This window comes from Amblyraja radiata, chromosome 8 (genome assembly GCF_010909765.2).
Source record: "Amblyraja radiata isolate CabotCenter1 chromosome 8, sAmbRad1.1.pri, whole genome shotgun sequence".
NCBI lineage: Eukaryota > Metazoa > Chordata > Chondrichthyes > Rajiformes > Rajidae > Amblyraja > Amblyraja radiata.
The window spans coordinates 62,194,665-62,221,781 of NC_045963.1; the positions used below are offsets into that span (position 1 = coordinate 62,194,665).

The 27,117-nt window shown below is 46.9% G+C and overlaps 1 protein-coding gene across 2 annotated transcripts; it reads left to right on the forward strand.

The window, feature by feature from the left end:
• Positions 1–8,952: 8,952 nt before the first annotated feature.
• fuca2 (alpha-L-fucosidase 2) lies at positions 8,953–26,811 on the forward strand. Of its 2 annotated transcripts, none has more exons than XM_033026066.1 (7): positions 8,953–8,978; positions 17,486–17,673; positions 19,365–19,704; positions 20,850–21,060; positions 23,419–23,609; positions 24,901–25,009; positions 25,124–26,005. In XM_033026066.1, the coding sequence occupies exons 2-7, from the start codon at positions 17,529–17,531 to the stop codon at positions 25,262–25,264; spliced, it is 1,137 nt and encodes a 378-aa protein (XP_032881957.1). In that variant the 5' UTR covers positions 8,953–8,978; positions 17,486–17,528; the 3' UTR covers positions 25,265–26,005. The 2 variants fall into 2 exon arrangements, with proteins under 2 accessions (XP_032881957.1, XP_032881956.1); XM_033026065.1 differs by lacking the exon at positions 8,953–8,978 and adding an exon at positions 11,956–12,219 and having other exon boundaries at positions 25,124–26,811.
• The last annotated feature ends 306 nt before the right edge of the window (positions 26,812–27,117 follow it).

Here is a 27,117-nt window from a genome sequence, read left to right on the forward strand (position 1 = left end):
TGTCACCCATTCCTTTTCTCCAGAGATGCTGCCTGACCCACTGAGTTACTCCAGCTTTTTGTGTCTATCTTCGGCTGAATGTTAGAGACTGACCATGCAGCTTGGAGCACACTATTCAGCCCCTCTGTTGCTGGACAGTATTTCTGCCCTGCAGATCCTCCTCCCTTCCCATCAGCTCCCCACTCTCCACATCCTCCTGCTTTTGTTTGGTCTCAGGTAGACAAAAATGCTGGAGAAACTCAGCGGGTGAGGCAGCATCTATGGAGCGAAGGAAATAGGCAACGTTTCGGGCCAAAACCCTTCTTCAGACTTGTTTAGTCCCATGTGACTATCCACCTACTGTTGAGTTTCCAGACTGGGATGGACAATAGACAATAGACAATAGGTGCTGGAGTAGGCCATTCGGCCCTTCGAGCCAGCACCGCCATTCAATGTGACCATGGCTGATTGGGGCATTAAGACAGTTGGATGGCCTAGATAGCAAGAAATCATCACCTGGTGGGGATTTTGTTTTAGACAGAGATAGGCTGAGGGTTAACATCAGAGGCCTCTGATTGTTCCTCAAGAAATTTGGCCATAACCCACTCCTGCCTTCACCCTACAGCTCCTGGATCCCACCTCAGTTCATCAGTGAGTCGCGACAGCTAAGTCTATACTCCTGCCTGTTCCATGCTTGGACAAAGAGTCTCACCAAGATACGGGAGTTTTGAATGCATCTCAGCTCCCATCTGTATGCAACAGTACCAACCTACTGCAACATTACCGACAGCTATCATGCTAATGCTCAAAATCTGGACAAGGTGATTCTCATTACCTGGCCTCCAGTTAGCAGGGTAAAAACTGAGGGACTATGTCCTGGTCACCACAAAAGACCAGTTCCAGGAAGCTTGGCAGTGGCCTGGTTCTCATCATCAAACAGCTAGAAAACAGGCCCTTCAGCCCAACTTGTCCATGCCGACCAAGATGTCCCATCCAATCTAGTTCCATTTGCCTGTGTTTAGCCCATATCCCACTAAGCCTTTTTTATCCATGTACCTGTCCAAATGTTTTTAAATTTTGTTATAGTACCTGCCTCAACTAATTCCTTTGGCAGCTTGTTTGATATACGTACCAATCTCTGTATGCAAAAGTTCCTATTAATTCTTTCCCCTCTTACCTTAAACTTTTGCACTTTGGTTCTTGATTCCCTCTGCTGGGAAAGAGACAATCTATTCACCCTATCTATTCCCAAAATGATTTAATACGCTGTGACTTATCTATAGCTTAAGCTTCAGGACTTATACAGAAGCACCTCTTAACCCAGGGTTCAAACCCAAGTTTAATGGGTCACTCCTATCTCAGGCTTCTGATCTTGGACTAAAGGGCACCTAGATCCCAGCCTTTGACCCTGGGAGTGATGGTGCTCCCATTATCCATCAGGAGACATCCTCATCTGTCTGCTCCTGAGCCTGCCCAAGTGGCCATCCACAGGTCCAGGCAGCAAGCCAAGTGCGTTCTGCCTGGCCTGACTGTATGTCTCTCTTCCAATGATTCATTCAGGCGTGGGTGTCACTGGAGATGGAGTATGTGGTCCACTGGAGGCCATCTGGGACCAATTGGTGTCACAAAGGCTGGAGTGCATCGTGGACAGGGATGATAATGTTTTAATTTAATGTTTTAAATGCATGTACATTTGTAAAGATTTAATTAAGACTAATGTAAATGTTGTAAAAAAAATTGTAAATTTCATAGAACAGTACAGCACAGGAACAGGCCGTTTGTCCCACAATGTTTGTGCCAAACATGTTGCCAAGTTAAACTGATCTCATCTGCCTGTATATCCATATTCCTCTATTCCTGCACTTCCATGTGCCTATCTAAATACACCTGAAATACCACCATCGTACATCCCTCCACTACTACCCCTGGCAGTGCATTCAGGCCGCACCACTCTCTGTATAAAAAACTTACCATACACATCACGATTAAACTTTCCTCCTCTCACCTTATAGCTATGCCCTCCAGTTTAGAGATACCGCGGGGAAACAGGCCCTTCGGCCCACGGAGTCTTTCGAATATGGGAGGAAACCGGAGCAACGTATTGTTGGGTATTTCCACCCTGGGAAAAATGTTCTGACTTATCTATGCCTCTCATAGTTTTATATACTTCTAACAAGTCTCCCCTCAATCTCTGACATTCCAGAGAAAACAATCCAAGTCTATCCAACCTCTCCCTGTAGCTGAAACTCTCTAATCTAGGTAAATCTCCTCTGCACCCTCTCCAAGACCTCGGTATCTTTCTTGTAATGGGGTAACCAGAACTGCATGCAATAGTCCAAGTGCGGCCTAACCAAAGTCTATAAGAGCTGCATTTTTTCCTTTCTGTGATTTGTCTGCTAATAGAATTGGGAGAAACATTTCACTTGGGATTGGGCAGGCCCACTCCAGTACAACGTGAGCAAACAAGCTGTCAGACGCGAGAATTAAATTATCTTTGCATGTGAGTCTCAGCATGTTAAAGTGCGCAGTATGCTCAACCGTCTGGTATGGCTTGTTTAAAACCACATGCTAGTTTACAGTGTATATCTAATGATGAGCAATACATGGTATATTGCCCCGCATTCTGCTTTAATTAACACAAAACTGCTGAGTGTTGTAATCTAACCTTCAGTTAGTGAAGTCCTGGGCTACTGACGCAGTGTGTAATTATGTTAATCAATCTCTTGCATGATCTGACTCAGCAGCACCCCCTCACGTATTGCATTAACCCTTCCCCTGCCGGTGCAGACTCTCAACAACCCAGTCAGCAAGCTTAGTGCCGGGACTCGTTCTGGCAAAATATCACACCAACACACACGAGAATGATAGGAATTAGAATCAGGACACCATTTGGCACATCAAGATTCTTCTTCGGAGCAATAACAATCTGCTGGAGGAACTCAGTAGCATGTCAAATCAAGTCAAGTCAATAGAGTTTATTGTCATGTGTCCCAGATAGGACAATGAAATTCTTGCTTGCTGCAGCACAACAGAATATTGATAAACAGATAAAGTGCAATAGGCTGTCACAGTTCGGAGTCTTTGTTAGCGAGTTTAATAGTCTGATGGCTATGGGGAAGTAGCTATTCCTGAACCTGGATGTACCAGTTTTCAGGCTCCTGTACCTTCTACCCGATGGTAGCAGGGAGATGAGTGCGTGTGGGTCCTTGATGATGTTGGCAGACTTTTTGAGGCAGCGACTGCGATAGATCCCTTCGATGGTGGGGAGATCAGAGCCGATGATGGACTGGGCAGCGGCCACAACTTTCTGCATTCTTTTCTAGACACTCGAGTTGCCGAACAATGCCACGATGCAACCAGTCAGCATGCTCTCTACTGTGCATCTGTAAAAGTTCAAGAGAGTCCTCTTTGACATACCAACTCTGCGTAATCTTATCAGGAAGTCGAGGCACTGATGGGCTTTCTTTATAATTGCATCAGTGTGCTGGGACCAGGAAAGATCTTCGGAAATGTGCATGCCCTGGAATTTGAAGTTCTTGACCCTTTCCACCATCGTTGATATAAACAGAGTTGTGGATCCCTATCCTACCCCTTCCATAGTCCACAATCAGTTTCTTGGTTTTGCTGGTGTTGAGAGCCAGGTTGTTGTGCTGGCACCATTTGGTCAATGGGTCGATCTCACTTCTATACTCTGACTCATCACCATCCGTTATTTGTCCCACATCAGTGGTGTCGTCGGGGAACTTGATGATGGAGTTCGCACTATGTCCGGCTACGCAGTCATGAGTATAGAGTGAGTAAAGCAGAGGGCTAAGCACGCAGCCTTGAGGTGCTCCCGTGCTGATTGTTATCGAGGATGACACATTTCCACCAATACGGACAGACTGTGGTCTGTGGATGAGGAAGTCGAGGATCCAATTGCAGAGGGATGTGCAGAGGCCCAGATCTGAGAGCTTGGTAACCAGCTTGGAGGGGATGATTGTATCAAATGCCGAACTGTAGTCAATGAATAACAACCTGACATACGAGGAATATCATTGGCCAGGTCAGTCATACAATTAAAAGTAACAGAATACTCAAAAACATATTTAACATGAACATCCACCACAGTGACTCCTACACATTCCTCACTGTGGTGGAAGGCGAAATAAAGTTCAAGTCCTTCCCTTAGTTCTTCCTCGGTCGTGGGCCTCGAGCCCCCGTTGACTGGACAATCTTGACTCCCATAGCCGACGGAGTTCGGGCCCTCCGCGACGAGGCGATTCTCTCCCGCATCAGGGGAGATGTCAGCTCCCCCGTGCTGGACGATTGAACCTCGCGTCGGGGCTGGTCGAACCTTCCGCAACGTTGGAGCTCCCGACTCGGCCTCATCCGAAGACTGCGAGCCCTTGGTGTTGGTTCCGTGGTGAGAGCGATCCCAGGCAAGGGATCAGCTCCGATGTTAAGTCCGCGCCCCGCGGTGGGGCTCATGACAGTCCGAGGAGGCTTCCAGCTCTAGTGATGGTAGGCCGCAGAGCCCGGAGAATGTGATCCAAAAAATAATCACATCTCCGGCAAGATAGGAACTTGAAAAAAAGTCCCTCCCCCTGTACAATACCACTATGTGTGTGTGTATTTTTATAATTATAGGCATGATGCTTAAGTTGGCATTGTTGCAAACGCATAGCTCTCAAGAAATACAGAAACAAAAATAATGTTGATAAGGTTCTTCCCGCTAGATAATTACAGTCCATTATAGCGCTTGGCTGGAACCCTATGTGAACTCTCTCCCAATAACCACCCCAGACTTTCTGCATCCAGTCCATTAAAGGAAGTGTGGAAAGAATCTTGTCACTTTCATAGAACAAGAACAGCACAAGAACACGTCTTCAGCCCACATGATGCCAAATTAAACTAATTCCTCCCGTCTTCACGTGAACCATATCCCTCCATTCTATGCATATCCATATGCCTAACCAAAAGCCTCTTAAAAGCCTCTTATCTGCGTCCACCACCACCCCTGGAAGTGGCACCAGGAAACTGCCTCTATCTGCATAAAACACTTGGCCTGCACATCTCGCTCTGTCCATCTGTGATATTGGCTTGGCTAGTATTTTACCCTGTTGTTCTTGGAGTGGAAGACATGCCCAACCTTACCTGTCGAGCACCTTTTATGCTCAGTATTTCACAGCTCCTACATTCCTTTGTTTATGTTCCCACAGTTTGAATAATCTCATTCACTTAATGTCCAGATAAACTTGTTTACAGTTTAGCCTCATGATCACCCCAGCTTTACCCTACCAGAGACAGTTCCCCCCCCTCCTCATCCATTCCAGCAGCTTAGTGAGATTCTGTTGGCTCCTTCGCAGTTTTGAAGAAGGGCCTTCTACCTGAAACATTGACTCCGTTCTGTTCCCAATTATGCAGCCTGACCAGCTGAGCATATCCAACCTTTTCTAGTTTTATTTTAGATTTCGAGTATTTCATGTTATCTTTGATTTTCAATTACATTTGTCCAATATGTTAATAAAAATAGTAAAGATTACATACACTAATTTAACAAATATAACAATAAATATGTACAATACATGAATACAATGGCAATAACTATGCCCAAAGGTGATGATAACTATGCCATCAGTTTCATGGCATCATAGAATTATAAAGGTGAACACTGCAAAAATGGCCCTTTGGCCCAACATAACCACACTGACTTTTGGGCCCATTTACACTAATTCCGTTTTTCTGCATAAGGACCATATCCTTCTATAACTTCTATTTAAGTGTCTGTCTAATTATATCTGAAACATACCAATCTTCCTCAGCTGGTCGATCCAGATTGGTTGTGGCTCCATTGGGTCTAGCTCACCCAATCAATTCCGTTCCCACTTCTGATTACGAAGTGAGCCCAAGTCAATGGTCTGTTCCCCTCCTTCTCCATCCAGTGCACCACCAAGTGACTGCAGTAACATCCATCTGTATTGCAATCAATGACAATCCATTCCGACAAACAAATTCCTCCTTGCTGGAGGAATCAGCAGGTCAGGCAATATCAGTGTCGGGAAATGGATAGAAGATGTTTTGGGTTGGCATCCTTCTGTTTATTTTCCTCCACAGATGCTGCCTGTCCCACTGAGTGTCTCCAGCAGTTTGTTTTTTGCTCCAGATTTCAACATCGGCAACCTTATGTGTCTCCAATGCCACTCCAATATTCAGTCCTGGATGTCTCTGTAACCTTGATACCAATACAGTACTGAACTCAATATGATTACAACAGTACTCACTCTCTCTACTTTGCCTATATATTTATTACTCTCCACTACCTGGAGGCAGACTCAATAACACACTTGCACAATTTATTTTTGAGTTTCCACATTCAGTTACAGAAAAGGCTATTTAACCTAAGCAAAAAGGGGCCATCCTCATTGGTTATGTTTATTTCTGCCTCCTTCGAGCCATATTCATACCTCGAGGACAAATAAATAACTTCTGTCTAATTCCTGGATGTGTTTGTGTGTGGTCCCTGGGTATGCAAACACCAAGTGTCATTGTCTGCTGATGCTGCATTTTCCCAAGTGATGCATGGGATGGGACTGGCATGTTGCCACAGACCATTTCATTCAGTTGAATGGGGCCAAACAGTAGTGTCCAGTTTTCCCTATAATTCTCACGCCAATTCCTGGATTCCTGCTTAGCTCTGGTCCACACCACTGGATGGGCATCTTCATTAGCTGTTCTGGTACAGTGGTTAGCTTTGCTAGCATGGTAAAATCTACTGGAGTGGAGCTTGTGGTCAAGAGAGTGGAGCTGACAGGATTGTCGGCCATGACCAGTGAATGGTGTGCAGGTTTGATGGGCCAATTGTTCCTCTCTGTCACCATGTCCAAGCCTCATACAGATGTATCTGGCCATAACAAATCCAGATTGTGTTACTGTTGAAGTGACAGGAAGTCAATTGTTCCACACTTCCTCTGTGACATCTCACCCAAAGATGTTGTCAGAAGTTTCAAGTTGGTACACATCCAGAACGGACTCCATATTGCAATGTTGTCATGGAACGATTCTCTCTTCCCCCACCCTCCACAAATCTGTTGCTTTAGTGTCCCATCCTCCAATTGCCTTGAATCTCGGCTATTGAGCCCATTGAGATAGAACAACCTTTACTAATGCCTCTGACCTAGCATTGTCTTGTCCCTTCAGAATCCTTCCCATTTCAATAGATGTTCTTAGTTATTGGTATTTGTGTACTATTGTCCAGTGTACTGAGATACAGTGAAATACCTTGTTTGTATTTGTAGTAGACAAAAATGCTGGAGAAACTCAGCGGGTGAGGCAGCATCTATGGAGCGAAGGAAATAGACAACGTTTCGGGTCGAAACCCTTCTTCAGACTGATGTGCGGCGGGGGGGTGAGAAGAAAGGAAGAGGTGGAGCCAGTGGGCTGAGCGAGTGCTGAGAAGGAGAGGAGAAAGTAGCGACTACCTGAAATTAGAGAAGTCAATGTTCATACCGCTGGGGTGCAAACTGCCCAAGTGAAATATGAGGTGCTGCTCCTCCAATTTACAGTGGTCCTCATGCTGGCCATGGAGGAGGCCCAGGACAGATAGGTCGGATTTGGAATGGGAGGGGGAGTTGAAGTGCTGAGCCACTGGGAGATCAGGTTGGTTATTGCGAACCGAGCGGAGGTGTTGGGTGAAGCGATCGCCAAGCCTACACTTGGTCTCACCGATGTAGAGCAGCTGACATCTAGAGCAGCAGATGCAATAGATGAGGTTGGAGCAGGTGCAGGTGAACCTCTGCCGCATCTGGAAAGACTGCTTGGGTCCTTAAATGGAGTCAAGGGGGGAGGTAAAGCGACAAGTGTAGCATTTCTTGCAGTTGCAAGAAAAAGTGTCCAGAGAGGGGGTGGTTCGGGTGGAAAGGGCCGAATTGACCAGGGAGTTACGGAGGAAGCGGTCTCTGTGGAAGGCAGACAGGGGAGGAGATGGGAGGAAGAAGTGGCAAGTGGTGGGATCACGTTGGAGGTGGCAAAAATGTCGGAGGATTATTTGTTGTTTGTTACGGCTGGTAGGGTGGAAGGTGAGGACAAGGGGGACTCTGCCCTTGTTACGAGTGGGGGGGGGGGTGAGGAGTGAGAGCAGAGTATAGAAGAGACCCTGGTGAGAGCCTCATCTATTTTATCCAGTTAGATCATACCATACATAAGTAACTCAAGAAAGAGAAATAAATGAAGAGCAGAATATAGAGTTACAGCCACAGAGGAAATACAGAAAAAAAAGTGCAAAGGCGGCAAAGAGGTAGATTAGAAGATGTGGAATTGATGGATTGTTGAAAGATACAGCCTGGAAACAAGCCCTTCGGCCCACAAAGTCCACGCTGACCATCGATCACCCTTTCACACTAGTTCTACATTATCACATTTTTTGCATCTACCTACACAGAAGGGGGAATTTACAGGGGCCAATTAACCTACAAATCCGCACGTTTTTAGGATGTGGAAGAAAACCAAGTCCTCTGAGGAAACCCATAGTCACAGAGAGAACGTGCTAACTCCACACAGATAGATCAGAATTGAACCTGGATCTCTGATTCTGTAAGGCAGCGACTTTACCCGCTGTGCCACTCTAATTCCTTAACATATGAGAGTACGGTGCTGGTACAGTGAATAATTAGGAAGGTTAATGGTCTTTAGTGTGAAGGGTATGGCTTATAAAAGGGGAGAATTTCAATGCAACTTTACAAGATGCTGATGCGACTGCACTTGCAGGACTGTGTGGATTTCTGCCCTTCATATTGAAGACAGGATGTATCTCTTGGAAGCAGTGTAGAGAAGGTTCTTTGGATTGATTCTCGAGTCATAAGTGACATCACTGAGGCTGAGGGGTGACCTCCTAAAGGTTTATAAAATCATCAGGGTCTGGATAAGATGCATGGTCACAGTCTTTTTCCCAGGGTGGGGATCCAAGACTAACGGGCTTAGATTGAATGTAAGGGGAGAACGTTTTAAAGGGAACTTGAAAGGTAAGTTTACCACATAGAAGGTGGCGTGTACATGGATCGAGCTGCCAGAGGAACTGGTAGAGGTGGGTACAAATACGACCTTTAAAAGACAGACACGTGGATAGGAAAGGTTCAGAGGGATATTGACCAAATACAAGCAAATGGGAATAGCATATGTAGGCAACTTGGTCAACATGGATATGTTGTGCCAAAGGGCTTGTTTCCATGAATTTATGGAGATGTTGATGCATAAAGAGAGGTTGAGCAGCTTAGCCCTAAATTGAGTCTAGGAGGAGGGCTGATTTTATTGAAACATTTTTCTAATTTCCTTCCTAATTTGAGGAAGGACGTCCTTGTGATTGAGGCAGTGTAGCGTAGGTTCACAAGATTGATCCCTGGGATGGCGGGACTGTCATATGAGGAAAGATTGAAAAGACTAGGCTTGTATTCACTGGGGTTTAGAAGGATGAGGGAGTTCTTATAGAAACATATAAAATTATAAAAGGACTGGACAAGCTAGATGCAGGAAAAATGTTCCCAATGTTGGGCGAGTCCAAAACCAGGGTCCACAGTTTTAAGGGCCTGTCCCACTTTCCCGAGTTACTCACAAATTCTCCCGAGTCTTCCCCTTGATTCAAACTCGGAGAATGTCCGTAGCGAGTCCGTAGGAGTCCGTTGCGAGCCCATAGGAGTCCGTAGATATTTCGTAGCGGCTCGTAATGCCAGCCGTAGATACTTGGGGCATCAGGTAAGTTAGGACGTTTTTTCAGCATGTTGAAAAATGTTCACGAGTAAAAAAAATAGCCCCGTGTACCTACAGCTGGCATCTCCGGGTTTGAATCAAGGGGAATACTCGGAAGAATTTGTGAGTAACTCGGGAAAGTGGGACAGGCCATTTAGACTAAAGGGGAGGCCATTTAAGACTGAGGTGAGAAAAAACTTTTTCACCCAGAGAGTTGTGAATTTGTGGAATTCTCTGCCACAGAGGGCAGTGGAGGCCAAATCACTGGATGGATTTAGAAGAGAGTTAGATAGAGCTCTAGGGGCTAGTGGAATCAAGGGATATGGGGAGAAGGCAGGCACGGGATATTTATTGGGGAGGATCAGCCATGATCACAATGAATGGCGGTGCTGGCTCGAAGGGCCGAACGGCCGCCTCCTGCACCTATTTTCTATCTTTCTATATAAGATTTTGAATGGCCTTAACAAGTGGATGCTGAGAGGGTGTTTCCGGGGGTGGGGGGTCTAGGACTATAAGGCATAGCTTCAGAATAAGGGAACTATGCTTCCAAACCCCTTTGAGGGGGAGAGTTCCAAAGTCTCATGACCTTTGATCAAATACCAAATGATATAAAATTAACAGGCTGCAATTGCAAAATTCCAATAAAAGATGATTCCAATGTTGGTATTTGAACATAAGAACATGGGAGCAGGAGTAGGCCACTCGGCCTCGCAATACTGCCCCACAGTTTTGATCTGCCCCAGGCTTCATCTCTTCTTCTGTACCGGATCCCCATCCCCCTCAATTCCATGATCTTTCAGAAATGTATTAGCTTCCTCTTTAAACATCTCCAATGATCCAACCTCCACTACTCTGCAGAGTAGGGAATTCCAGAGATCCCGACTAGTATCCATGCAGGTGGCATGTTGCCTGTTTCTTGATTAATCTACTCTGGGTAAAATACTCTGCATTTACTAGGTATGTTGCAAAACTTACCTTCAGCGGCGCTGCAGTTCTGCCGCTGCCCGTGTGCGCGACTTTGGCGCCTTTGAGAGGGGGGCGGGTTTAAGACGCGATTTTCTCTCGGGTATTGAAATCGAGGTTGTTCAGCCTGCCTAGTTGCTGATGAAAAATCGCTGCGAGGTTTGTTCGCTGCAGCTATTTTTAAACTAAATTGGATTATTTAATTACTATAGTAGATTAAAAATCATCCTCTAAAGCCACGACCGCCGACAACGGGACGGATCTTATGTAGGGGACAAGGCAAGGTAGGTTGTTTATTTTTACATTAAAAAGTGCTTCTTAAGATCCCTTTATACAAAATTTTATGTTGCGAGTAGCTGACTTGGGGGCCCATTCAATCCCGCATTGTTTTTCATGCCATATGGGCTTCAAATCCACCGCAATGGCAACGTTCCAAACCATCGCGTTCCACAAAATCTCACTCGCAAGCTGATTTAAATGGCCATTAATTTACAGCAATTAAACACTAAATTCCTTCCAGTTGGCATATAAATTAATGTCAATGAGATTTAAAAATCATATTTTATTGTGAATTCTTGCGTGAATGTTCTTTGGACACTTAGGCTATTTAAAAATGTTAATATTTTCTTAAGAAATGGATAGATGTTTAGATCTAGTAATTGCATTTTGGAATTAGCTACAATTGGGTAACAAACTAATTATATGCTTTAATTTCAGGTCATCCAGGTAAGATTGTTTAATATTTGTTTCAGAATGCTTCAATCTATAATAACTGAAATTTCTTTTCAGTTCTCTTAATTTTTAATAAAGTTATGGGCTTTTGACTGCTCTTGATCACAGCTTTTGTGTAAAGTCAATGGAAAATCAATAGGGAACAAGATGCTAATTTCCGAGTATGAAAATGGCCATAATTTTTTTAATACTGAAGATATGAAAGTGAATTAGGTGTCAAATTAAACTTATTTTTATGCTTTATCTGATGGGATAAATTGCAGACTTGATTTTTAAAATCTCAAAATGTTGTAACAATGCTACATTTACCCTAACTATTCCTGTCATGAACGTATATGTGCTTACACTTAATTTCTGTATGTTTTGCTTTTTTTTGTGCGTTTGTTTGAGCCTTTGCGCTTACAATGCTGCTGAAAGCATCAATTTAATTGTATCCGTGCCTCGCCGTACTCGTTCATGCGACAATAAACTTAATTTGAACTTATAGGACGGACTGTAGGACCCAGCAGCCACGCTTGACGTTGATTGCGTAGCAGTCCCTTGCATACGTCCTCCTTTCACTGGTGTGAGTGAGTTAGCGGGTTGTTTTGGTTGCTTTGTACGCCTTGCAATGCTACCTGCGATGCGGCTGCGGTTCCGCTGCTCCAGCCTGGCCCTGGTCTGGGCTCTGCTGTCCATCACCGCTCGGTGTCAATCTCCGCCAGCCCCGTCCTGGGACCTCATTGATTCCCGGCCGCTCCCACCCTGGTACGACCAAGCAAAGTTCGGCATCTTCATCCACTGGGGCGTCTTCTCAGTGCCCAGCTTCGGCAGCGAGTGGTTCTGGTGAGTCCGGGCATCATTGCAAGTAGTGAATTCCTTACTCCGTCCCTGGACCTCGGTGTCAGTCAGCCACGCTTGTTTATTTCCGGATTGCAGCCAGATATTGCAACGCTCTCCTTTGCACAATGCACGACCGTGATTCTTGCAAAAGTGGCGAAACTCCGGCCTGCTCTGTGCCGAGGGCTGTTGAGGCATTTAAAGAGGAAGTGGACTGCTTTTTGAAAGCAACAACCACGAACTGCCCGAGGAACGCAACGGGTCGAGCAGTATCTGTGGAGATAAATGAATGGTCGACGTTTAGGACTGAGAGTGCAGTGGGGAGAGGGAGGGGTGAGACAGGGGCTGGTAGGTGAGAGGTGGGACCAGCTGAGGTGGGGATGATGGGCTGATGGGGAAGGGTGGAATTCAGGCAGACCGGTAGATGACAGGTGGAAACAGAATTGGGGAAAAGACAATACAATATACAATACAATACAATTCAATTTATTGTCATTTGGACCCCTTGAGGTCCAAACGAAATGTCGTTTCTGCAGCCATACATTACAAACAAATAGACCCAAGACACAACATAATTTACATAAACATCCATCACATTGCTGTGATGGAAGGCCAAAAAAACTTATCTCTCCACTGCACTCTCCCCCCGATGTCAGAGTCAAAGTCAAAGCCCCCGGCGGGCGATGGCGATTGTCCCGCGGCCATTAAAGCCACGCCGGGTGATGCAAGGTCGCGCTCCGGGTTCTTGATGTTAGAGCCCCCGGTGGGCGCTCGCAGTCCCGCGGCCATTCCAAGCCGCGCGGGGTGAAGGTGTAAGGCCCCGCTCCAGGAGCTCTTCAACCCCGCAACTCGGGCGGGAGAAGTCGCCGTTGCGGAAGCCCCGAAAAGCGGTCTCCCTCCAGGGACCCGCGGGCTCCCGGTGCCGCCGTCCGCCAAACCCGCAGTTGCAGCCACCGAACCTCCGGGGGTCGGGCCGCAGCAGCGTCCACCACAGCTCCACCCGCTCTGGACTCGGCCAGCTCCGCGACGGTGAGGTGCCGAGCACCTCCTGGGCTCCAACAATGGGTAGTTGGAGCCCAGGAGGTGAGGGGAAAGCTGGAGTCAGTGGCTGGAAGGTGGTAAATGGAACCAGAAAGGGGAAAGAGGAGGATGGGGAACTGGTACAGAGGATGACAATACAGATGAGGTCTGTGGTAGATCAGCCAGGATCACATTGAATGATGGGGCATGCTTGAGAGGCTGAAGGGCCTACTCCTGCTCTTATTCTATTGCGTTCATCAGTAACTATGGCAACCAATCATATTGAACATTTTTGACAAACCTGGAAGTGTGCTATGTGCAGCAGTTAGTACTTCTGACTTGCAGCACCAGAGACATGGGTTTGAACCTGACTTCCAGCACATAGTTTGACCTGACCATGTGGGTTTGCCTCGGGTGCTCCAGTTTCTTCCCATATCCTAAAGATATGTTGAAGAGTTGGTGCAAATTGTCCCCTGGTGTGGACGGGTTGCAAAGGAACTGAAGGGGAGTTGATGGGCATGAGAGAGAATGCGCTAATGCCCATCAACATGTGATGAATGCTGTGGTGGATGTTTGTGTTAAATTTTTATTGTGTATTGTGTGTTCTTTCTCACTGTATCGCTGCTGACATATTCATTTCACTTGCACTTTATGTGCAATGTGACGAATAAACCCGTATTGTATTGTATTGTATTGTATTGTATTGTAGAAGGTACATGGTCCTAGGACAGGAAAGACCGAAGAATACGTGTCTAATGTGAGCAAATGGTATCAGTGTAGATTGGCATGGCGGAGGTGGGCTGAGAGGGCCTGTTTGTGTGCTGTATGGTTCTATGGTTCAATGATCCTAAATTGTAGGGCTGCAAAGAAATGAGGAAAGGGACTGGTATATTACTGTGCTGGGAGCCAGCACTGATCTGATGGGCCAAATTACCTACTTCTGTATTATCAGGAGAAAAGCGATCAGTTTTACTACAGTGTCAGATTGTCCCACTGCACTTTACAACTAAGCTAGGGGTTCGGATATCACTGCTGTTTCGCACAGTCTGTTCACACAAACACCGCACATCAGTAATAATCTTCAGAACAAGTCTTAACATTTCCAAGGGGCTTTTGTAGTCAAACTAATTTTGAAGTTTATTGAGTTCACTGATTGCGTGTAGATTGGCCCAGTTAAAGCCGTGATCATTTACTAGTACGCAGACGGAGAATGTAATACAAAGGAACTGCAGATGCCGGTTTGTGTATGTAGCCCAGACCATCTCACAAACCAACCTGCCTTCCATTGATGCCATCTACACTTCACATTGCCTTGGCAAGGTCACCAGCATAATCAATTACTGGTCTCACCCCAGCCACTGGCTATTCTCCCCACAAAAGTGTGAAAACACAACCTCTAGACTTAGGAACCGTTCCTTCCCAGCTGTTCTCAGGAAACTGAACCATCCTGAGCTACCATCTAACTTATTGGAGACCCTCGGTTTATCTTTAATCAGACGTTATTGGACTTTATCTTGCATTAAACGTTATACCTGTTATCCTCCATCCGTACACTGTGGACGGCTCGATTGTAATCATGCAGTCTTTCCGCTGACAGGACAGCTTGCAACAAAAAAGCCTTTTACTGTATATCAGTACACATGACACTAAACTAAACTAAAAACTAAACTTCCATCTTTAACTCTGGTACGGGAGCCCAATCATATTTCCTTCATGGTAACGACTAACACTCCCTGTTATTCTTGGTGCAGTTTATGGCCTGTTTGGTCTAGTCTGGCACTTGCTCCTTTACTGACTTTGATTTCCTGGTTCTGGAACTGGAAAATTAATTTTTAAAGAGAAATACCAAGAGATTGTCTGCAAAGTCTCGTGGGTATGATTAAAGGCAGTTTGATTGGGCTGAAGGTGAAGGGAAAAAGATTGAAGAGGAATCTGAGAGGTACCTTTTTTCACACAAAGGGTGGTGGGTGTATGGAATAATCTGTCAGAGGAGGTAGTTGCGGCAAGGACTATTGCAAGTTCAAGTTCAAATTACATTTATTATCACATGAACCAATTGGTCCAGTGAGATTTGAATTACCATACAGCCATATGAATAAAAAGAACACGATACACCATAGAATTTAACATGAACATCCCCACACAGCAGAATCAGCGTTTCCCACTGTGAGTGAAGGCAATAAAGTTCAGTCATCTTCCTCTTTGTCCACCCATGATCGGGGCCTTTGAGCCCTCCACAGTCATCGCTACGGGCGGTCCGATGTTTCAGGCCCTCTCGCCAGGATGATCAGTGCTCCGGCATCGGAACGGAGAACACTCTCAGCGGCTTGGAGTTTCCGGAGATCGTGGCTCCCGAAGTCCACAGGCCGAGCTGGACGGAGACCCTCGGCAAAATACCCCAGGACTCCGCGATGGAAGCTCAGCGAACCACAGCTCCACGGTGTTAAACAGCAGTCCCAACACTCCAAAGCTCCGGCAATCCCCGATAAGGCATCATCCCGCTCCGCGATGGAATCCAGTGCTGCGCTGCTGCTGAAGCTCTGGCCAGTCTCCGGCAGGGAAGGCCGCGCCAATTCTGATGGTAGGCCGCGAGGGGGGGTGGGGGGGGGGGCGAACATGTGACTCGGAGAAAAGACGCATTCTCGACCAGGAAGTGACTGAGAAAACGGTTTCCCCCTTCCCCCCCCCACCCTTCACATAAAAAAGACTAAGAAACCTCCAAGACCATACTTTTGACACAACTAAAAATAACAAAATGGGCAAAATGACAGACAAACTGGTGGCGAGGCTGCCGCGCGCGGCGTCACCCGATGGAGAAATATTTAAGAAACAGTTGGACAGGTACATGGATAGGACAGGTTTGGAGGGATATGGGCCAAACGCAGGCAGGTGGGCTAGTGTAGCCAGGACATGTTGGCCGGTGTGGACAAGTTGGGCCGAAGGGCCTGTTTCCACACTGTATGACTATAACAAGACACAGAAACTAAGCCAGGAGCCCCTCATTCAATCTCAAACCTCAGCACTATTCTCCTGCGCCAACACACATCTTGTATTAATAATTGAACATCTGCCGCCCTCTTGAATATACTCGGCAACTGAGTCTTCTCAGCTCTCTTGGATGGAGAATTCCAAACATTCACCTCTGTGTTTGGGAATGGGTGACTTTTCATTTTGAGACAATGAGCCCAAGTTCTAGACAAACATGCCAGGGGAAACATCAAGCCTGCATGGACTCTGTCAATACTAATATTAATTGTGTAAGCTTCAGAGAATTATGGAGTCGTGCAGCATGGAAACGAGCCATTCGGCCCATTGTGTCCATGCCAACAAGTGGGCACCTACCCGTATTAATCCCATCGTTCATGATTTGGCCCATGCCCTTTATGCCCAGGCAATGCAAGAGCTCAAGTGTAATTCATACTATTCCTCATTCTTCTAAACTCGGGACAATATAGATTTTGCCTGCTTATCTCACTTCATACAGCAACCTTCCATTGAAGCAATAAATCTGGTGAACCTTTGCTGCACTTTCTTTATCGTAAGTATATCTTCTTAAGATAGTTCAGTAAAGATCTGTGCACCATATTTCAGCATCAATATCACCCAAATCCAATATTATTAGCTCCTTTGTCCTTTGTCCTTGTCTCTACACGTATTCATACCATGTAAAACACTACAACACAGGACTGGGCCCTTTGGCCCACAATGTCTGTGCTGATCACGTTGCTGATTTAAACTAACCTCATCTGGCTGCACATGGTCTATATCCCTCCATTCCTTGCCTGTGTCTAAATACTTCTTAAACATTGCTATTGTATGTGCTTCCACCACATCCCCTGGCAGCACGTTCCAGGCACTCGCCACTCTCTGTACAAAAGAACTCAGCTTGTAAATCTTCTTTAATCTCTGCCCCTCTCACCTTAAAGCTATGCCCTTTAGTATTTAACATATCCATCTTGGTGAAAATTATTCTGACTGTCTATATCAATGCCTCTCATAATTTTGTAAACTTCTATCAGGTCTCCCTTCAACCTTTGATACTCCAAAGAAAATAATCAGTTTGTCCAATCTCTCCTTATAGCTGATACACTCTGTTCCCTACAGCAGCATCGTGGTAAACCTCTTCTGCACCCTCTGCAAAGCCTCTTCGTCCTTCCTGCAAGGAGGTGACCAGAATTGCACACAATGCTTCAAATGCAGCCTAATCAATGTTTTATACACCTGTAACATACAAAATCCTGCTCTTCCACAGGTACTACTGGCAGACGCGGAAACTGAAGCCCTATGTGGAGTTTATGGAGAGAAACTATCCTCCTGGATTTACGTACCCGGAGTTTGCTCCAAAGTTCTCAGCTGCCTTCTTTGATGCAGCACAGTGGGCTGACCTCCTGAACGCCTCGGGGGCCAAGTACGTCGTTCTGACCTCCAAGCACCATGAAGGTACGGGGCGTCACGATGCACAGCCTCGATTCCCATTAGTTAGAAAGGCAGAGTGAAGGCTGTGGTCTGCCACGTGGCGAGGGTGTGTCGATGTCAGTGTTAAACCTGCAACCAAAGGCAAGGGGAGAATGCAAACTTGAGATGGCAGAGGAGGCAGAAGCCGATGTCTATCCAGGGGGGTACTGGGGGAGAGCAGAAGGAGGGATGAGGAGGTACCTTATAGGAGCATTCTGAGTGCCCTTCCAATAAACGGGAAGCAGCAAATTTGAAGGGAGAGTTACAGAGATGTGCACAAGTTACTGATCTGTTTAAGGTAGCACCATGGTAGTAGAGCTGCTGCCTCACAGTGCAAGGGACACAAGATCAATTCCCACATCCAATGCTGTCCGTGTGGAGTTTGCCCGTTCTCCTGGTGACTGCATGCGTTTCCTCCAGGTGCTCCCATCTGCTCGCACATTCCAGTGACGTTTGGGTCGGTAGGTCACCTGGCTGCTGTAAATAGACCACACTGTACATTTCATGCTTCACGTTGTATATTCATGATTTGGATCAGGGGATTGAAGGCTTTGTGGTCAAGTTTGCAGATGGTGCTAAGATAGGTGGAGGGGCACAGTGGCACAGAGTAGAGGAAACAAGGACTCTGCAGATGGACTTGGACAGATTAGGAGAATGGGCAGAGAAGTGGCAGATTAAATTCAGTATTGCAAAGTGTGGAGTCATGCATTTTTGTAATAAGAATAAAGGCATAGATTATGTTCTAAATGGAGATAGAATCCAGAAATCGGAGGTTCGAAGGAACTTGGGAGTGTTGGTGCAAGACGTTAATTTGCAATCCAAAAAGTTAATTTGCTAGTCGAATCAGTAGTAAGGAAGGCAAATTCAATGCTAGCATATATCAAGAGGACTGGAATACAAAAAAAGAGATGTAATGCAGAGGCTCTATAAGGCGCTGGTCAGGCCTCATTTGGAGTACTGTGAACAAATTTGGGTATCTGAGGAAGGATGTGCTGGCTCTGGAGAGGGTCCAGAGAAGGTTTACAAGAATGATTCCAGGAATGGGTAGGTTAGCATATGATGAGCGTTTGACAGCACTGGGCCTCTACTCGCTGGGGTTTAGAAGATTGAGGGGGGACCTCATTGAAACTCACAGAATAATGAAAGGCATAGATAGAGTGGATGTAGAAAGGATATTTCCACTGGTGGGAGAGTCTAGGCGGGAGAGGTCAAAGCCTCAGAATTGAAGGGCGCTCTTTTAAAAAGGTGAGGATGAACTTCTTTAGTCAGAGGGTAGTTAATCTGTGGAACTCATTGCCACAGTGGGCTGTGGAGGACAAGTCAGTGGATACTTTAAGGCAGAGATAGACAAGTTCATGATTAGAAGGTTTATGGTGAGAAGGCAGGAAAATGGGATTAGGTGGCAGAGATCAGCCATGATTGAATGGCGGAGTAGACTCGATGGGCTGAATGGCCTAATTCTACTCATACAACTTGTGGACTGTGAATGGCTTGATTATAGTCATGTATGACTTTCTGCTGTCTGGTTAGAATGCAACAAAAGTGTTTCATGGTACTTCGGTACACATGACAATAAACTAAACTAAATCGTCACCTATCCACTTTGTCCTGAGTTACTCGATCACTTTGTGTCTTTTTTTCCACAGTTATTGTAACCTTGGTTCCTTGCTCCTTAGGCTTCACACTCTGGGGATCCAAGTACTCGTGGAACTGGAACGCAGTTGATGTGGGTCCGCACCGTGATCTTGTTGAGGAGCTGGCACAAGCTGTTCGCAGCAGGACAAGCTTGAGGTTTGGCCTCTATCACTCCCTCTTTGAGTGGTACAATCCTGCCTTCCTGGAAGATGCTGCCAACGTGTTCCGGACCAACAAGTTCCCCACCACAAAGAGCCTGCCTGAGTTGTATGAGATTGTGAATAAATACCGCCCAGAGATCCTGTGGTCTGATGGGGATGCTGGAGCACCCTATACCTACTGGAACAGCACTGGCTTCCTGTACTGGCTCTATACTCAGAGGTACTGTGCAGCGATGGGACGTTTTTGTTTTTCTTCGTTTTAGACATACAGCGTGGAAACTCTGCACCGACCAGCGATCACCCTGTACACCAGTTCTATTAGGGCTCTTAAAGATAGCGGAGTCAGGGAATGTGGGGAGAAGGTAGGAACAGGATACTGATTGGGAATGATCAGCCATGATCACATTGAATGGCGGTGCTGGCTCGAAGGGCCAAATGGCCTACTCGTGCACCTATTGTCTATTGTCTATTGTCTATTCTACTCACCAGGGACAATTCACAGACCTGCACATCTTTTGAATGTGGGAGGAGACCAGAGCACCCGGATGAAACCCAAGTCACAAGAATGTATAAACTCCGTATAGGCAGCGCCCGTAGTCAGGATCGAACCCGGGTGTCCGGCGCTGTAAGGCAGCAACTTTAATGCTGTGCCACTGTGCCGCCTATGCCACGTGGTGAATGCTGATTCCATTTTAACCATTGTCTGGTGAATTTGGGTAGCCATCTGGTTATTGTGAGGGCATACCCTGACTTGATTGATTCTGACCAAGAGATTTTTTGCTGGGCTACTGATTCTGCTGTACTCAAAGGCTTAGCTGGAGTCTGGCTCAGCCCACTCACATCCTGAGTTGCTTCCCTTCCATGCGTCCCCACCCCGCCTTGCTCAGGGGGCCCAGAGCTCATGTCTGTGGCTATCCCTCCGTGCAGCCACCAGTGTACGGTGGATATCACTGGAGCAAGGAAGATTGCATTTCGCTGACACCTTCTGAGATCTCCAAAAGCAGTTTCCAGCCCATTAATACTTCCTTTCTTTGTCGTAACTGTGCAGATATTTGCATACAGCAGGCTCCTATACGGCAGTGTGGTACCATTCACATAATGCCTCGATAGAAATAATGACTAATATTGACCTGGGCTTCACAAACACTGGCTATGCAAAGCTCAGTTCAGAAAGAGGCTGGGAGTTAGAATTCTGGCCCAAAGATCCTATAGTGATAGGATCTTTGATCTGGCCCCCATGAAGCTGTCAGGTTGTCAGAAAGGATCCCTGGTGCAATAAGGATGGAATTTCCAGGGGGGGAGAGGGCTGTGTAGAAGGGAAGGGCATTTGACTGAACGCTGCTGACCCCGCTCCTGTCGTTTCAGTCCCGTTCGAGAGACGGTGGTAACCAACGACCGGTGGGGCTCTGGCACCATCTGCAGGCACGGTGGCTTCTACACGTGTGCCGACCGATATAGCCCCGGCCACCTCCTCGACCACAAGTGGGAGAACTGCATGACCATCGACTCCAAGTCGTGGGGGTACAGGAGAGAGGCGCAGCTGCAAGACTACCTGTCCATAGAAGAGCTCGTGAAGGTGACCTGTCCGTCCTTCCATCACTCATCGTTTCTCTTCATCCCTCCGACAGACTGTCTGTCTGCCTGCCTGTCTGTCTGCCTGTCTGCCTGTCTGCCTGCCTGCCTGTCTGTCTGTCTGCCTGCCTGTCTGCCTGCCTGCCTGCCTGCCTGCCTGCCTGTCTGTCTGTCTGTCTGTCTGCCTGCCTGCCTGTCTGCCTGCCTGCCTGCCTGTCTGTCTGTCTGTCAGCCCGCCTGCCCGCCCGCCCCTCTCTAAAGCTGGAAATACTCAGCAGGACAGGCAGCATCTACAGGGAGGCAGTTGCCCTTTTAGATCAAAGGCCCTTCATCAGTTTTTACGTCCATTTTCAGGGTTGTTTAACTATGGGATTCTTCGATTTATTGGAGGTTTGATCATAACTTGATCATTCTAATTAGTCCAGAATATTTCAATGTAATATAATTGTTATGGGACTCCGCTGCTGGATTGTGTGCCTCTGTTTGTGCAGCCCAGGATCACACGCGCTGCCCTAACAACCTTCTCAACCTGCCCTTCCTGGTGCCTCTGCTCAAGGACACAAACTTTCAAACTGTGACAATTAATCTGCACTGCCCCACCTCAGCCTTTCTACTTCATACTGAATGTAACCTGTTACATGTCCCTCAACTGCCAGTGTAGCTACACTTTCTTATCCAAAGGCCTGTTACTGATCTTCTCAAATGTTTACTGCACGGGCATATGTGTTATCTGCCTCCCTTACCCAATGCTCTCAAGTTCAGGTCATCATTCTACAGAGAGTCTAGGACTAGAGGTCATAGCTTCAGAATTAAAGGAAGTTATTTTAGGAAGGAGATGAGTAGAAATGTATTTAATCAGAGGGTGGTGAATCTGTGGAATTCTTTGCCAGAGAAGGCTGTGGAGCCAAGTAAGTGGATATTTTTAAGGCCGAGATAGATAGATTCTTGATTAGTACAGGTGTCAGAGGTTATGGGGAGAAGGCAGGAGAACGGGGTTAGGAGGTCGAGATTAGATCAGCCATGATTGAATGGCGTAGACTTGATGGGCCGAATGGCCTAATTCTACTATCACATGACCTTATGAGATACAACAGGCTTATGCAATGTAGGTCTTCGTTCCAATGGGAATAGTGGATAAAAGTAGGGAAGCTTTTCACCATTTTCCAGAGCGGAATTCTCTGGTGGTAGAAGCTGGATCATTAAGAAGTATTTAAAGTGGAGGTGGATCAATATTTGGTAGATTGAGGTGTGGAGAAATGGCACAGAGGATGAATTGAGGCCAACTTAGATCAGCCATAGGGCTGATCCAGCTCCTGTGTTCCCGTGTTCTTGTAAGTTGGCAAAATGCCGATCCTTTAGTTAAATTTGTATAGCTGGTACGAGAGGCTAAATATTTATTATTTAGGCCAATCTTATATTGCTTTGATCAAAGGTTTTTATAGATAAGCTACAAGGGCACAGTTCTTCAACAAAAAGGCAGATGGTTATGAGCATGTTGCGACAGCAGGCAGAGGCAATCAGTATTAAGCGGTGACTCTACTATTTGTGAGACCTTGCACTGTGCCTCATGGGCACCTCGTCAGGTCCAACCTGTCACAAGATGAGATATAACAAAAGCACAAGAACATAAAGACAGGTTTTCAGCGGTTCAGATAGCTTCTGAAGAAACAGGAGTTAATGATTTAAGTCAATGAGGTTAAATCTTGGTGCAGGACGTAGGAGCAGCTTTATGGAGGGGAGGGAGATATCTAGGGAGGGAATTCCAGAGCCTACGACCCAGGTAGCTGAAAGCACTGTTGTCAGTGGCGAATCTAGGGCCACCGAGTCCGCGCTGACCAACGATCCCTGCACACAAAGACTATACTGTCCTCCACACACTCTAGGGACAATGTACAATTATACCGAAGCCAATTAACCTACAAACCTGCACGTCTTTAGAGTGTGGGAGGAAACCGGAGCACCCGGAGAAAATTCATGCAGGTCACAGGGAGTACATACAAACTTCATACAGACAGCACCATAGTCAGGATCGAACCCAGGTCTCTGCCACAGTGAGGCAGCACTCTACCGCTGTGCCACCGTGCTGCCCCAGATTAGAGAAATTTAATTATAGAAAATTATCCTTTCCTTCAGAAATGAAATTGCACAAATTGGTGATTCACAATTCTTACTTAGAATACCAAGGTTAATATTTTGGTGTGAGCTTGATCATACATTTTCAGGCTGACAGGGAGACACAATTTTTCAATTTCGGTTTTAACCTTGAAGTGAACACCTTTTCACTCAATGAAAACTAATTGGAAGTGATCGACTGTCCATTTGCCGACTGAGCCACGTTGATGTAAAACAATGTGTCTTTCAGACGCTGGTTGAGACAGTGTCCTGTGGAGGGAACCTCCTGATGAACATTGGGCCCACTCACGATGGTCGGATCATTCCCATCTTCGAGGAGAGGCTGAGGCAGATGGGGCAGTGGCTGCGAGTCAACGGAGAGGCGATCTACAAGACCAAGCCCTGGAGGAGGCAGAACGACACCGTGACGCCCGGCGTATGGTAGGAACTGCCAGAGAGCAGTAGCTGGAATCATTCCCAGCACCATGCCTGCATCAGCAGCCCATGTCACAACATGGGAACATTTTCCCCCATCCTCAACCTCAATACATTGACTTCCCTCCCAACTGGGGCCCAGGTTCTCGGCATGGAACTCCTTGCCAAGCAGCGCCCACTGTTGATCTCAGCTGTGCCTCGGCGGGTGGTGATCTGTGCCTTGCATCAGGGGGTTTCAGTCCAAGTTCCACATCAGAAACTCGAGCACAAACTCCCCTGTGTAGGGCGTGAGGGAGTGATGCTGTGTCAGGGGTGCTACCTCTGGGTGGGGGGTTGGGCTGTGGTCCTTCCTGCTCCCCTCTCAAGGCACGGCAGGAAGAGCAGGCGAGGGTTCTCCACTATCCTCGCCAACAATCCCCTCTCAGCGGCTGCTGCGGCTTCAACTGTCTCTGTCTTGGTGCTGTTTGCAATGCTGTATTGTGAGCGATGGGGATGACTGGATGGCCATGTCTTCGTAAGATCATAACCATAAGATCATAAGACAGAATTAATCCATTCGGCCCACCGTCTACTCCGCCATTCCATGGCTGATCTATTTTTTCCTCTCAAGCCCCTTCTCCTGCAGTCTCCCTGTAATCTTTAACAACCTTACTAATCAAGAACCCATCATTCCCCACTTTAAAAATCCCAATGACTTGGCCTCCACAGACGTCTGTGACAACGAATTCCATAGATCCACCACCATCTGGCTGAAGGAATTCCTCCTCATTTCCATTCTACAGGTAATCCTTTCATTCTGAGGCTGGTCCTAGACTCTTGCTTTACTGAAAACATCCTCTCTACAACCACTCTATCTAAGCCTTACATTATTTGGTAAGTTGCAATGAGATACCCTCTCATCCTTCTGAAGCAGTGGTTCTTAACCTGTGGGTCGGACCCCCATGGGGGGGTCGTTTGGGGCTTTACCGGAGGACATAAAGGGGTCATAAATAACTTATCCATTTGTTGAGCTCATTTTTAGGAACCTAAGAAAGGTACGTAACACATACAGTATTTTGTTCACGTATGTGTGTACGTATGCCAAATAGGTCAAGAACCACTGTTCTAAACTCCAGCGAATACAGGCCCAGAGCCTTCAAACGCTCTTCATACTTTAACCCTTTAATCACCCCGACAACTATTTCCATTGGTGAGCTGTGAGGTCACTTGGGATTGTCAGCCATTACATTTCCCACTGAGTGTCAATGGGATTGTCATCTCCTGCACCCACTTTAATTCTTCTCGTGTGTGTTGACAGGTACACGTCGGTACCGGGGAAGCCGGTGGTTTACGCAACCTTCCTCTCTTGGCCAAAGCAAGGGCTGCTAATCCTTGGTGCTCCTCATCCCACCGCAGGGAAGACAAAGGTTTGAAGCATGTTTTCTGAAGAGCATCAATGAGCAATGGCGGGATAAGCTGGCTCCGCCCACCCTGTATGCCCACGAGTTCATCTCTGCTCTTTCCTCTCTCCCATTTCCCAGGTAAACCTGGTTGGATACTCGGCGCCTCTGGAGTGGGAGACGTTTGGAGGCCAGGAGCTGGTGGTGATGCTTCCCAGTGTGAGCGCCGACCAACTACCCTGTCAGTGGGCCTGGAGCGTGAAGCTCACCAACGTGTCGTGATGACGATGGTGGGGGCGTGAGGAGCGAGAACCTGAACGGGCCATTGGAAGGCCCTTCAGCGCGATCTCCTCTTTGTTAGGTTTCATCTTTCTCTTTGGACTTTCAAACTTTCAATGATTGCTATAGCAGATGTGGAGGCCGATGTTGCTGCTGTGGCGAGCACAATGCACCATTCTCAACCTGTGCAAAGTTTTACACTTGCCTCGGTAGGTGTAGCGGCCCTCTGCGCCCATCACTCCACTGGGCAGGATCTGTGGAGACTCAGCACAGATGGGATGCTCGTGACCTGAGACCAGTTGGCAAGGCCTGCATCAAGAACACGTATGAAAAGCCCATTGGTTGACCCCGTCCTCAACCACGGATGAAATGGAGGCGGGCAGGGGTGCTGCCTCTCAGCTGTAAATGGTCATGGGTGTGGGCACTAGTGGGGAGGTACAGCACCGTGCTCCTGCTGTGCAGACCACCCTGAAACCCGATCCATTATCAGATCCGCCACCAGCACCACTTACCTTTTTTCTCCAAAGAGACCGATCGCTCCACGAACCCACTCTTCCACCCTCCTTCATTCCTCCTGGTCACGGCATCTCCCCATGCAACAGCAGGTATGCAGGGGGAGCAAAGAAACTGCAGGTGCTGGTGTATACCGAAGATAGTCACAAAGTGCTGGAGTAACTCAGCGGACCAGGCACCAACTCTGGAGAAAAGTGATGGGTGACATTTTGGGTCGGGACCCTTCTTCAAACCCTGTGCAAAGATAGAGTCTGAAGAAGAGTCCCGGCTTGAAATGTCACCCATCCTTTTACTCCAGAGATGCTGCCTGGCCTGGCCTGCTAAATTACTCCAGCACTTTGTATCTATTTTCTTTCCTCTAACCTCCCTTCCCTGTCTAGGACCCGTAACACTCCTTCCAGATGAAACCACCATTAATTTCTGCCTCTTCTGATTTTGCATACTGCATTTGAGAATATCTGCAAGGTAAGGTTAATTCTCCACCTCACTCTCACTCTGACCTCCTCCTTTCACCTCCAACATCTCCTCATCTTATGATGAAGCACGTTACAGACTGCTGGGCTCAGCACTGAAATTAACAATCGCAGTAACCAGCCTTTCCAGTTTTTGTCAGAACTGTTCCATTCTGATGAGTGGTAAGAAAGCTGAAATGTTCGCCCTGTTTCTTCCACCACAGGGGTGGCTGAGATACCAGCCTGCAAAGTCCCCGTGGAATTCAGTTATCGGAACAGATCTGCCAGCTCCGACTGTTCCAGGGCCCCTTCGCTGCAGGAGGCAAATTTGTCCCGCTGATTGGTGTGGAAGTCCCGATGAGGTTGAGGTTGGCTGCCTCACCCGGTCTAGGTGCCGTGTTTTCAGGAAGGGATTTTAAGAGAGTTCTCGTAATTTTGTCCAGATTAAAGGTGCTGGACCACCAGTTATTGGAAAATCGGTGGTGGTATATCAGTTTATTTTAAAGTTGTATTGTGATGATATATTAATGAACAAAACAAATTGGGCTAATTTCCTGCATATTTTGGTTAATAAATCATTGAACACATTTTCCTATCCTCTGATTTGGGGTTATTATATTTCATAATTTGGTACCACAGTCACATGAATTTGGAGGCAATCCTTCAAGACAGTGATCACGAAAGGTATGCGATCTCTTGTGTACACGTCGAATTCTAGAAGGTTTTTTAGTGCGGTGCGCTTTAAATCATTGATGTAAATTGTGAAGAACTGAGGTTGCAGGACATCTCTGTGGACCCTTCTCCCAATCCGAAAAGGACCCTAAAGGGCCTGTCCCACTGACGCGACTTTACAGCGACTGTCTTCGACCGTCAAGCTCGAGGGCACTCGCC